This window comes from Octopus sinensis, linkage group LG17 (genome assembly GCF_006345805.1).
Source record: "Octopus sinensis linkage group LG17, ASM634580v1, whole genome shotgun sequence".
Classification (NCBI taxonomy): Eukaryota; Metazoa; Mollusca; class Cephalopoda; order Octopoda; family Octopodidae; genus Octopus; species Octopus sinensis.
This window is the reverse complement of record NC_043013.1, coordinates 1,902,534-1,915,930: the sequence shown is the minus strand read 5'-3', so window position 1 is coordinate 1,915,930 and position 13,397 is coordinate 1,902,534. Positions and strand designations below refer to the sequence as shown.

Genomic DNA, 13,397 nt, shown 5'->3' with positions numbered 1-13,397 from the left:
CCTATTGAGTCAAGTACATCAACATCAATATGAAAATCAAATGGAAATTGTGGCACATAAAAAGCACCATCTGAACGTGGTCAATGCCAGCACTGGCTTCTGTGCCGGTGGCACGTAAAAAGCACTCACGGAGTGGTTGGCGTTAGGAAGGGCATCAAGCTGTAGAAACACTGCCAGATCAGAATGGAGCCTGGTGCAGCCTCCTGGCTTCCTAGACCCCAGTCAAACCGTCCAACCCATGCTATCGTGGAAAACGGACGTTAAACGTTGGTGATAATGATGAGGATGTTGATTCCTGATTGCTTTAATTGAAACCATTCTCATTACACTTATTGTGTTCTCTTGACGGTGGTAAGTGTCAGCAATATATTGGTGTTGATTAGAAAACATCAGTTCGTGTCCAGACAAAATTAAAATTAATGTTTTGCATAGGAGTGGCAATGTGGTAAGAAGCTTGCTTACTAACCACATGGTTCTGGGTTCAGTCCCACTGCATGGCACCTTGGGAAAGTGTCTTGAACCATAGCCTCGGGCCGACCAAAGTCTTGTGAGTGGATTTGATAGAAGGAAACTGAAAGAAGCCCGTCGTGTATATATATATCTGTGTGTGTATGTATGTATATATCTGTGTATATGTATGTATATGTTTGTGTGTCTATGTTTGTACCCCCCACCATCACTTGACAACCGATGTTGGTGTGTTTACTTAGCGGTTCGGCAAAAGAGACTGATAGAATAAGTACTAGGCTTACAAAGAATAAGTCTTGGGGGGTCGATTTGTTTAGTCAAATGACTGAAACAAGTAAAAGAATAAAAGATATTAAATAATTCTTGTTTGTGCATTAAAAAAATATACAAACTAAGGGAAATAACTCTTCAAAGAAATGACAGAAAAAAGCCATCTCAATGTCTATAATGAAATATTGCGTTTTTTTCTCTCTCTACTATTTCCAGAAATGATGGAAATTTTATTTTAAAATTAACAGCTTTCTGCCCTTTCGTATACAATAAAAGTAGCGGATCTTTTCGGTTTGAACGGCAGTTTTTAAAAATAATTTCCACGTAACTAAACACTTTTAAACTTCGTATACTGGTAGAATGTGTTTATAAAACATCTTTTTCTCTTGGCTTTCTTGAGAAAATTCTATCGTTTGTAAGATATTTGTTGTTTTTTCTTCTTCAATTTCTGCAATTTCAACCAATCAATGACGTCTATTGAGTTGAAAACATTCTGTGCAGTATGAATATGTCCCACGTTTAAGAAACAGATTAAGTTTATTTACATTTGTGAAGAAAAAAAGATACCCCACCCCCACCCCTAAAACAGATTGAAATGCAATAGATCGATACTAGGGTCATAATTATGGGTGACAATTTCATATGACACCCCTAGAAAAAACTGCCGGTCAAACCGAAAAGATCCAAAGTATCTTGTAACAAAGATAATTATTTTGCCATTGTTGTTATATTCATATAAAAAAAGAATATTTAGAAAGGAATTCCAAACCAAACGAGCTGTCAGCTGATCAGGCTCCACTTTATTAGTCTGTTATTTTCAGTTAGTTAATTGTACTTCCCATGTTCAGAGAAATATTTTAGTAATTGTGTCAAAAGAGTCGTTTCAAAGTCTGCTCAATTGTTTAGAAACATTTTCCAACTTCATTTATACCTCGAAACAACTCACAGTCCTCTCTGCATGCTGCTGCCCTGCGTCTCCTCTCCCATCACCATCGTTTAACGTCTGTTTTCCATGCCGGCATGGGTTTGATGGTTTGACAGCAAATGGACAGTGTAAATTGATTAGATCAACCCAAGTACTCAGCTGGTACTTATTTTATCGACCCCAAGAAGGAGAAAGGCTAAGTCTACCTTGGCAAAATTTGAACTCAGAACATATAAAACTAGATGAAATGCTACCAAGCATGGCATGCAGACGACTCTGCTAACTCCCCACCTTAGAGTCTATTAAAGTTGGCTTCAAATTTTGGCACAAGGACAGTAATTTTAGGGGAGAGTTAAGTTGATTACATCGACCCCAGTTTTCAACTGGTACTTATTTCATTGACCCCGAAAGGATGAAAGGTAAAGATAACCTCAGCAAAATTTGAACTCAAAACATAACAACTCTGATGGAATGCTGCTAATCATTTTGTCCAGCATGCTAACCATTCTGCTACTTTGCCAGCTTTGAGTCTATTAATATTAAAACTCTGAATGTGGAGTTTCTCAGGTTAATACCAAACAATTCTAAAAACTTTGTAAATAAGGCTATATTTCCATTCTCATCAAATTCAGGAATTACATTAACTCTGAAAGAAGTCGACATTCTATAATGCTTTTCGAGATATACCATTTGCAATAAAAATCTTTTCACCCAATAGACAAACATTCTCACTAATGTACTTCAAATACTAATGAATAAAAAGAACCGTGTCCCTTTTTCAGTCTTGTGTTTTCCATCTTTAAAAACCTCCCTCTAATCTCCTTCAACCTATAATAATGGTCCGACCCAGAATCTCCTTCAACCTATAATAATGATCCGACCCAGAATGAAAATGTAATTGTTTTTCTTTTTGTCGACCACAAGCACTTTCTGCAAGTTCCTCTTTCATAGAACTATCCGGAACTTTTGTTCTTAGTTTTGCTGAAATTTTCACTGTAATCCTCTCCTCTATCCTTAATTATCATAATTAATTCTTAAATCTTAGAAACATTTGGCTTACAACTGATATTTTGTTATGCTTTTCTATGTACAACATATTTATGTTTTTTCTTTCTTTCCTTTTTTTTCTTCTATTTCCAGAAGTGTAATGGGCCCAGATCAGCTGGTTGTGTCAATAGTTCCAGATCTGTTTTCTTTGGAGATGTAAAAGAAAATAAATACCATTCTTTGACAGATGTTCTTCATTTGATGAATGATATTTTGCCCGAAATTTGTAAGAAACAGTTTTCAAGCACTTCACACAACTCCTAATTAACACTTACTCCTTAATGAAAATATAATGAAAATTACCAGATAATTTAAGAATTCAAAATAACTCTGATGTGGCACCTTTCAAATATGCTTTTCCCTCATATTGTTTAATTCAATTCTGTGCAAACTGTGGCCAGCAGAACTTTCTGATAACATGATTAACCCTTTCGTTACTGTATTTTTTTTTGAGATGCTCTCTGCTTTTTTCAATTACTTCAAACATAACAAAGAATTATTATTAAGCTTGTGTTAGGAACATAAATTGTAACTAAGGTTTGGTGGAAGATTTTAATTCAGAACTTTAGAAAACAAGACATTTGTACTCAGAGCCAGAAGCAGTTTCAGACAGGTTGGTATCAAAAGGGTTAAGAATTGTGTCTCTATTGTATATTTTAACCCTTTCGTTATCATATTTCTGTTGAGATGCTCTGTGTTTCTTTCAATTACTTTAAATATAACAAAGAATTTAGTAAAATAACTTGGTTATCATTGAGCTAGTGTCAGGAACATAAATTGTGACTGAAATTTGGTGGAAGATTTTAATTCAAAACTTATGAAAACAAGACATTTGCACCCAGAGCCAGAGCTGGTTTCAGCCAGGTTGGTAACAAATGAAAGTTAAAGCTTTTGGCGAGTGTGGCCCCCACCCTTGATAATGAATCATGTCTTATGCAGCCTGCTTCTCAAAAAACAAAAACAAACTCATACCTGGCTTAGTCCATATAGTTTTTTTTATATACAAGTGCATGTGTCAAGATTCTTTCATTAGGCATCGGTCAAGGTTCGCCTTTTTTTTTTTTGAAAGAGAAACAGTTGCTCATTCATGCAAGTCTCTTTCTTCTCACTGCTGACATGGTCCAGTGCTTCTTGGCTTCAGCGTCATTGCAGGATTTGCTATCAGAACTCAAAGAGCCAGGAGAAACCTCACACCACAAAGCCTCTTACCAATCCTCTTGCTATTCCACCACCACACTGTTTTGGTTGGTAATTGATTGTTCCCAAGACATGAAAGGCAAAGTTGACTTCAGTTGGAATTGAACTCAGAGCAGAGGGTATCACAACATCTGCTGCATTGCATTGTAGCCAACTCTTACTACAAATTATTTGGGTTTAATATGAAATATAAATCGTCTAAATCCAGTTACTCAAAAAAAGATGTTAGGATGTGATCTGCTATTTCTAGTACCCCTGTTGTCATCTAGTGTGGCCTTTTTTTTTATTTCTTAAATATGGTTGGGTATGATTTGAGAGCAATTTAGCTACTATCTTTAGCAGATTGAATGACAGAGCATGTTATTGCTATATCTTTCAGTTTTCTGTTCAGTAGTATAGTTTATTGTCCTTCTTATCTGTTGGTATTTAGTGAAGGGTTTATCAAGGGATTTTTAACTGATTTTGTGACAGAAATAATTAATTTCTGTTGTAAATGCATGAAGTAAAAAGTTCGCACAAAAGAGACTACAATTTGCTGTTAAAGAGGAGAAGAGAGATCTGTTTTGAAGTGGAAGACTTCTGTATGTAGTGTCCCATTTCTACTTCACGGTGAACAGGTCCCGTTGATTCCAAAAGTCGCTGTTGGTTTTCTCTGACTTTATGAAGAATAGTTGCAAAGGGGTGTAATTGCAATATTGTAAGAGTTATCTACCTTGCTTTTCCTCTGTCCTGTTGATAGCCTTTTCTATTCAGGGTACAAGGCTCAAAATTTTGGGGGAGGGGGCCCAGTCGATTAGATCGACTCCAGTACACAACTGGTACTTAACTTATCGACCCCGAATGGATGAAAGGCAAAGTTTGAACTCAGAACCTAAAGACAGACGAAACACCGCTAAGCATTCGCCCAGCGTGCTAACGTTTCTTATTTCTTTACTGCCCACAAGGGGCTAAACATAGAGGGAACAAACAAGGACAGACAAACGGATTAAGTCTATTATATCGACCTCAGTGCGTAACTGGTACTTAATTTATCGACCCCGAAAGGATGAAAGGCAAAGTCGACCTTGGCGGAATTTGAACTCAGAACATAGCAGCAGACGAAATACTGCTAAGCATTTCGCCTGGTGTGCTAATGTTTCTGCCAGTTCGCCGCCAGAGTTAAAGGTTGAATTTGGTTGACGGAAACTGAAAGAAGCCCATCATATATATATATATATATATATATATATATATATAGATAGATAGATAGATATATATATATATATATATATATATATATAGATATATATATATATATAGATAGATAGATAGATATATATATATATATATATATATATATATATATATAATATATATATATATATATATATATAGATAGATATAAATATATATATATGTAGACATGTATGTATTCCTTTACTCTTTTACTTGTTTCAGTCATTTGGCTGCGGCCATGCTGGAGCACCGCCTTTAGTCGAGCAAATTGACCCCAGGACTTATTCATTGTAAGCCTAGTACTTATTCTATCGGCCTTTTTTGCCGGACCGCTAAGTTACGGGGATGTAAATACACCAGCATCGGTTGTCAAGCGATGTTGGGGAGACAAACACACATACATATATATATATATATATATACACATACATACATACATACATACATACATATATATATATATATATACACATACATACATACATACATACATATATATATATATATTATATATATATATATACATACATATATACGACGGGCTTCTTTCAGTTTCCGTCTACCAAATCCACATACAAGACTTTGACTGGCCCGAAGCTATAGTAGAAGACACTTGCCCAAGGTGCCACACAGTGAGACTGAACCTGGAGCCATGTGGTTGGTAAGCAAGCTACTTACCACACAGCCACTCCTGTGCCTAACTATGTCTATGTTTGTCTTTGACTCTACCTCCCCCCACCGCTTGACATCCGGGGTTGGTGTGTTGATGCCCCTATAACTTAGCGGTTTGACAAAAGAGACTGATAGAATAAGTACCAGGTTTTAAAAGTACTGGGGTTAATTCATTCAACTAAAAATTTTTCAAGGTGGTGCCCCAGCATGGCCACAGTCTAATGACTGAAACGAGTAAAAGAATAAAAAAATCTAGGATAACTTACATTGAAACGCATTACACCCTTCGCAACGCACACAGACAGGGATAATCCCTGCTTTTATGGATACAATTTGGATTTCATGCTTGGGTATTTTTTCTGAATGTTCTAAAAATTCTGCTTCCAATTTTGTAGCTTCCCAAGAAAAACTGAAATGCAAATTGTCACGACAGAAGCTTCTTCATTTGTCGACTTCCCCTTCATCTCAGAAACCTCCCAAAGATTGGATGCAGTTACGACTAGAGTTTCCTGATTTATTTAATTTAGAGGTAATATTTTTTTTATTATTCTATGTAACATCATTCACCCTTTTGTTACTCTATTTCTGTTGAGATGCTCTTTGTTTCTTTCAATTAATTTTAAATATAACAAAGAATTTAGTAAAATAACTTAGTTATCATTAAGCTAGTGTTAGGGACATAAATTGTGACAAGGATTTGGTGGAAGATTTTAATTCAGAACTTATGAAAACAAGACATTTGTACTACAGGGCCAGGGACGGTTTCAGCAGGGTTGGTATCAAAAGCGTTAATATGAATTTTTGTAATGATATTTGTGCAAATAGAATAGAGGAAACTTTGTTGGTGAACCAAATCCTTGAGACCCTGAGCCATCCTAGATGAATGTTTCATTTGTGTCTTGAGTGGAATTAAAAGTTTACCAATAATTATTTTGAGGCTTAATTCTTAATTAATAAATACATGTGTATACATGGAAGTGTGAAGGTTCATGGTCTTGTTGTTGCATTCATGATTGTAATATTGTGGTTTTGATTCCCAGACTGGGTGGCACACATTGTGTTCTTGAGCAAGACACTTCATTTCCCCTTTGCCCCATCCCACTCAGTTCCAACAATAGATGGGAAGTTAACCCTGTGAAGGTCTGGCATCCCATCCAGGGGAAGTGTTGTAATCTGAATCACTTATATGCCCTTGAAACCAGCTCAAGCTCCACCCTTGTGAGTCCTTGGCCTCATAACAGACCGAAGTAAGAATTTAGCTTTTGTGAATAGAATAGTGAGGAATTACTTTCGACAATTGTGTTCTTCTCCCTTGAGAAGTGTTTGAATATTTGCTTAGCTGCACCAGAAAGTAGTATTCTTCTGCTTCATTAACAGTTTGGCATTCAAATTATTCCGCCGTCAAATGGTAATGCTTATTCATTCACATTGTTTTGAATTAGCCATGTATTATCTCATAGCTTCATGATTAACTCCGAATGTTTCCCATGGGCTTCGCACAATAATTAAAGAGTAAAGATTGAAAGAAAGAGTTATAGATGTGAACTTGCTCAAACTTGTCATAAGTTTGTTTTTGAAGCGTTGAAATATATTGGAGAACAAGTAGAAAGATAAGTTTTTTCAGCATGTAAATACTGAACTGTATATATATATATATATATATATATATATATATATATATATATATATAACTAATGTAGGATAAAATTTTTTTAATTTTTTTTTCGAAAAAAATTTTATCAATGGCCAGCATATCAAAAAATACCTTTAAAGGTTAAATTTATAAATAACTTATAAAATAAGGGCAAAAGAAAAATTCTAATGCCAAATATGCCGAAAAAAGACAAAATTGTCAATAACCATTATAATTTATGCGTCTTGAAAGATGCCGATAGAAATTTCTAAAAAATTCCGTTATTACCGTATTGGTCCTAATTTCAGGGTTAATTCATAAGAATTTTCCCCACGTCAGTAATAAATATATATATATATATATAAGGATAAAATCCTTTTAAGAGCAGAAAAAATTGCCAGCAACCAGCCATGAGGATCGAACTCACACCCCTCCAATATCTAGCTGGAGTGCTTTACCCATTAAGCCAAACTGCTGACTGGCGAATTTTACTGCAATGTTAGAAGTTGGAGGAGTGTGAGTTCGATCCTCGTGGCTGGTTGCCGACAAATTTTTCTGCTCAGTATTTGTGTTTTTCCGTTTTACTAAAAGAAATCCATGAATAATTACTCATTGGCGTTAGGAAGGGAATCCAGCTGTAGAGACTCTGCCAGATCAAGACTGGAGCCTGGTGCAGCCATCTGGCTCACCAGCCCTCAGTTAGAGTCGTCCAACCCATGCCAGCATGGAAAGCGGACGTTAAACGATGATGATGATGAGCAAGATTTAATGTGTGGATTAATGGATTTGTTTTAATCTTTTTGTTGCCATCAGATGTAGAGTTGGTTAATGCAATATAAAATGGCCTTAGTCTGTATTTAAAAACCTGGATTGAAAACAAATTTTGTCTACTTTTCTGAGATTGAGTTTGTAATTGAAACCTAGAAATGTGTCTTGAATAAATTAAATATTCATACTTTGTCTTATTTTGCTTGTAAATCATTCTTGCTCTATTTCAGAATGTTGAGCACTCTGTTTTATGTTATGTGTGTGTGTATGCATGTCTGTGTGCATTTTATGTATTTATTTTGCACCTTAATTATTATTTTTCAGAATTTAACATATGTGGACCCTACAGAGCAAGAATATTGGCTTGAGCAATTGGAATCTAGAAAGTGTGTTAGTCTTTTTGTTTCTTCTTCCAATCGGAGACAGCGGTCCCGGTGTAGCTCAGAAGTCAGTGACTAAATCAATCAAACTGAGCAGACTTACAAGTTGGAACTCTGAGAAAGAATACTTTGAAACAAAAAAACAATGAAAAAATACCACAAAAAAAAAAAGACAAAAAGCTAGAAACTTAATCCAGAGAGCAATTTTTGTGATCAAAAAAAAAAAAAAACTTTAGTTCTTAACTCTGTGATTTCATTCTCTCTTCTTACATCATTCCATTTCTCCAGTTCCCCCTACCCCCCCTAAATTTTTTTTTTCCATAGCATATTTATTTGCTTTGTTTAATGATTGTCCTTTTGGTTTGTGCAGTCTTTCAGGACATTCAACAAATGTGCCAAAACATTGGAAACTTGAATTCCAGAGAAACAACAAAAAAAAAGAAAAAGTTATCAGATTTCAAATTATTTTTAACTAATTTGAATGAGTTTTTTTCTTTTCTTCCTTTGCATTTTCTTTTTTATTTTACTTTTCGATTATTTTTAATATTTTTTTTTTTTATCCTTTCCTGTTTTTTCAGTAAAAGACCTGTGATAAATATTTTAGAACTGAATGAGAAATTCTTTCTTATGAGAAGATACAAGAAAACTCTCAAATGTTTAATAATTGGATGTGGAAATCTTTTTTCAATTATTATTGCTGAGAAGAAACCTTTGAGGAAATGAAACCAACCCAAAGTCAACCTCTGTTCCTTGTTGTTTCATCCATTTTATTGGTTCTAAATTGGTTCGTTTCAACTGTGAAACCTTAAATTAATCTTAAGTTGCAGTTTTTATTTATTACTTCATGTGATGTTTAACCATTCTTTGGTGTTAGTTCTTTCTTTCTAGGATTTGTCATGGAATACATTGGAATACATCAAAATATTTTTATTAATTGTTTTTGCTTTTTGGTAATATTTTTTTTTTTTTTTTTAAATTCCATTTCATGTATTTTAAACCAATTCCTTGAAGAGATTTTCTGCTTTTTGTATTATTGATGTTACCAGTACAAATAATTTAACAAGTTTAAGCTTCAAATGGAGAAAATAAACAACTGTTATTTATTTCTATATTTGCTGGGTTTGACTGCTGCATTCTTGGATTTAAGTTTAAGGAAATTTTCAGCTTTATGTTGTAAGGTTACACTAAGAGGAAAAAAAAAGTTTTTTTATTTTAATCTCTTAACAGCTGTTTTATTGAGATTTTAATCAAAGTTAACATTGTAATCAGTAAGTCTCACTTGAAATCCAACTCTCTGTTTCTACATATCTTAAAACCTTGCTAAAAGATATTAGTATGAAAAAAGAAAAAAAAAAAAATGTAAATATGTGTTTGTATGAAACTTCAAGGTCAGTTCGAAAATAGGTTAAAATCTGGAATCTAAAGAAACTTGGTGATGGTCTCCATTGGCAATAATTCATAAGAGAATGTGTGAAAGAGTTCTTTGATAATTTAGGTGAAGAAATATAATGTTTTTGGCTGCTTGCACTTTGATCTGAGAGCAAGGATGATTGTTTTGTTGTTTTGGTTGCACACCAATGTGCAGCATTGTTAGCTTGCAACTAAAGAACAACTCTTTCAAGGCTTTTTTTTTTTTTGTCTTTTAATCTTCTCTGTTCTCTGATGAAGAGCAACAGCCTGAAACATGAAATTATTTAATTCAACTGAACTTATCAACCTCTTGTACAAAGTCTTCCATTTAGAGAATAGATTGGTATTGTGCTTGTTGTTTTATAGTTTGGTAAATAAATCCCGGAAGCATGAATATTCTAACTTTACCCCCCCGCCCAAAAAAAAAACATTAGTAGAAAATTCTTAGAAAAACATTGTTCTGAATACAACCCTTAGATACTTCTGTTCACTTGAATGCCCCCCCCCCTCACCATTTTAACTGAAGAAAAAACACAAGTATTAAACTTTGTAACAATTTTTTTTTTTTAGTGTAATATTTTATGGCAAGTCTATGCTTCATATGCTTGGTTTAGATTTGATCCCTTTATATATATATATATACATATATATATATATATATATATATATATATACACACACACTCACATACACACACTTATACATATTGTAAATATGTGCATTATATTCAAAAACAAAAAATTACCAAATAAATTGGATTTATGTTATGTCTGTTTTAAATGTTCAATTTCAAATTGTATTTTTTATTAAAAATGTCAAGACAGTTCTTCAGTTAATTTCACTTTTCAAGTTTGTATTTATGTATTTCAACCTGTACACACACATTGAATCATCATCCTCATCCTCATTATTATTATTATTATTATTATTATTATTATTATTATTATTATTATCATCATCATTAATATTATTACTATTATATTTGTTGATTTTCTGTACTAAATGTAAAGGCTGCATCTCATCTTCAAAGTGATTTGAATCAATTTCTTTTTATACATATGCATGGTTGCATAAAACAACTCCTTTGCTAATGTCTCTAATAATAATTATTCTTCAAAACATTTCCCGTGGATTACATACACAAGCCCCATAAGATGGCCAGTTTTCTCCCAGTATCCATTTTAAAAGATCACCTACTCAAAAAAAATCCCTATGTCTCACATTTGTGTTTCTTCAAAACTTATAAACATACATTTTCCACCATTTTCTCAACACAACTATTTCTAACTACAAAAAAAGTTCTTGAACCATTCCTTCTTCAGTATTCCTGAAACTGCTCCCTTACTCATCCTACTTCCTTATTTAATTACCACACTTGTACGAACTGAAAAATGCCACCCCCTTTGGTATCACTCAGTTTTTGTTTTTTTTTTCTTGATTCAAGAGAGAATGCTAGTTAGAAAATTATAATTAATATTAATTTGAATATTTCATTTAATTTTTAACCTTGTAAAACTGACTAAAAATGAAGAATTAGCTACCAATATTATTACTATTTCATGGTGTTACTAATCTCACTGTATATTCCAGTCACGCAAGGTTTAGTCTTTTACCCTTTGATCCAGCAAAATTCAAAACTCTGACTTAGAAACAATGAATTAAGCTTAATTATAAAAAAAAGAAACATCTTTGTCTTTGCCAGTCTTCAACACAATTCACTTTGTTAATTTTCATCCTAAATCCAGTTATATTGCCCTTAGAACTTTTGACTTATTGGCTGCTACTACTGCTACTATTAGAGATTTTGTTTTCATGTGATATAGCCAAAGCAGGGGTAACTTTACTCTGCTTTTGAAGCTGTGCATGAAGGACAATTTTGAGCTCAGTTCTGCCAGTTAACAAAACAATTATCCTTTTGTACTTTTGATGTTTAGTGCATAGATCTATATACATTCCCTTTAAGCCTATTTAGACTAATCTCAAGAGTTGAGTGGTCTTTGCTATTGACACTGTATAATGCTGGTGATATGGTACAAATTGGTGGAACTGATGAAAAAGAGTTTAGTGAAGCTGCTGTGCAAAGTGGGAAATCCAACATTTCAGAAATTGTCCTCCTTCAGAGAAAATTTGATAGGAAAGAAAACCAGGAGAGAAAACCAGAGTTTTACATCGACCAAAAAATACTCTGCTGTCTTTCCATACATTTCCCTCCTGTTGATTTTGTTCTCCGGAAGAAAACCATCTGAAATATTGGATTCTTTACTCCTCCGTGCATAATAAGTTCACTGTTCTCTTTTCGTTTTTATTACCATTATTAAATAACACGAATCTTGCTGATGAAGACCAACACACCAGTCTCTTTGGAGTCAGATCATATACAAACTGTTGGTATCCTGTTAATTTGACCCCTTACTACTATTTTTGCACTTTGATAAAATAATTGAATGTTTTTACCTGTAAAATATTAGGAAGTTATCTAATAACAAATGACTTAATCTGAGTGTGTGAGTTGAAAGAGAAGCAACAATGTCATGGAAGAGTCTGTTTAATAACATAGGAAGTTGTTAAATTCACTACATGAGATAACTTTTGGTGCCACATAAAAAGCACCTGATACACTCTGTAAAGTGGTTGGCATTAAGAAAAGGCATAAAGGCGGCAAGCTGGCAGAAACATTAGCACACCGGATGACATGCTTGGTATTTCGTCTGTCGTTACGTTGTGAGTTCAAATTCCGCCGAGGTTGACTTTGCCTTTCATCCTTTCGGGGTCAATAAATTAAGTACCAGTTCCGCACTGGGGTCGATGTAATCGACTTAACACCTATGTCTGTCTTTCTTTGTCCCCTCTATGTTTAGCCCCTTGTGGGTAATAAAGAAATGGGTTGGCATTAAGAAGGGCATCCAGCTGTAGAAACTATGCCAAAGCAGGTACTGGAGCATGGTGCAGCTCTCTGGCTTGTCCGTTCTTGTCAAACCATCCAACCCATGCCAGCATGGAAAATGGACATGATGCTGATGAAGCAAAAATGACAAAGTGACTTGAGGACCAAGAGTTTCATGCATTGGCACTTATCGCCAAACTTTGATTCGTGCCAAAGTGCAAAAGTCTCATCTCTTTGAGTTAGTTTTTGTAACTTCTGTCAATTAAGAAAAATATATACCCATGTTTTGAATTCTGTTTTCCTGTTTATATCACCAAACCTGTTCCATAAGATTTGGAAATTTCCACACAACTGCAACCACTGACTCGGTGGCAATGAAAGTTCCACTTGAAACGTTAAATCTTCCTTTCTTTCCTTTCCTGAGCATCCAATAACACTATATTTGTTCCACATCCTCACATTTTCTCTTCTCTTTGTGTTTTCATGTTTGGATTAACTATATATATGTATATATCGTCGTTGTGTAAT

General features: G+C 34.1%; 1 protein-coding gene across 4 annotated transcripts in view; it reads left to right on the top strand.

Annotated features, from left to right (window-relative positions):
* LOC115221111 overlaps window positions 1-12,036 on the top strand; it is a 78,425-nt gene extending 66,389 nt beyond the window's left edge. For all 4 annotated transcript variants that reach the window (XM_029791326.2, XM_029791324.2, XM_036510264.1 and 1 more), the window contains 3 exons: window positions 2,804-2,936; window positions 6,190-6,323; window positions 8,520-12,036. In XM_029791326.2, the coding sequence (XP_029647186.1) occupies window positions 2,804-2,936; window positions 6,190-6,323; window positions 8,520-8,654 (402 nt within the window). In that variant the 3' untranslated portion in view covers window positions 8,655-12,036. The remainder of the gene's footprint in view (window positions 1-2,803; window positions 2,937-6,189; window positions 6,324-8,519) is intronic.
* Window positions 12,037-13,397: the final 1,361 nt, after the last annotated feature.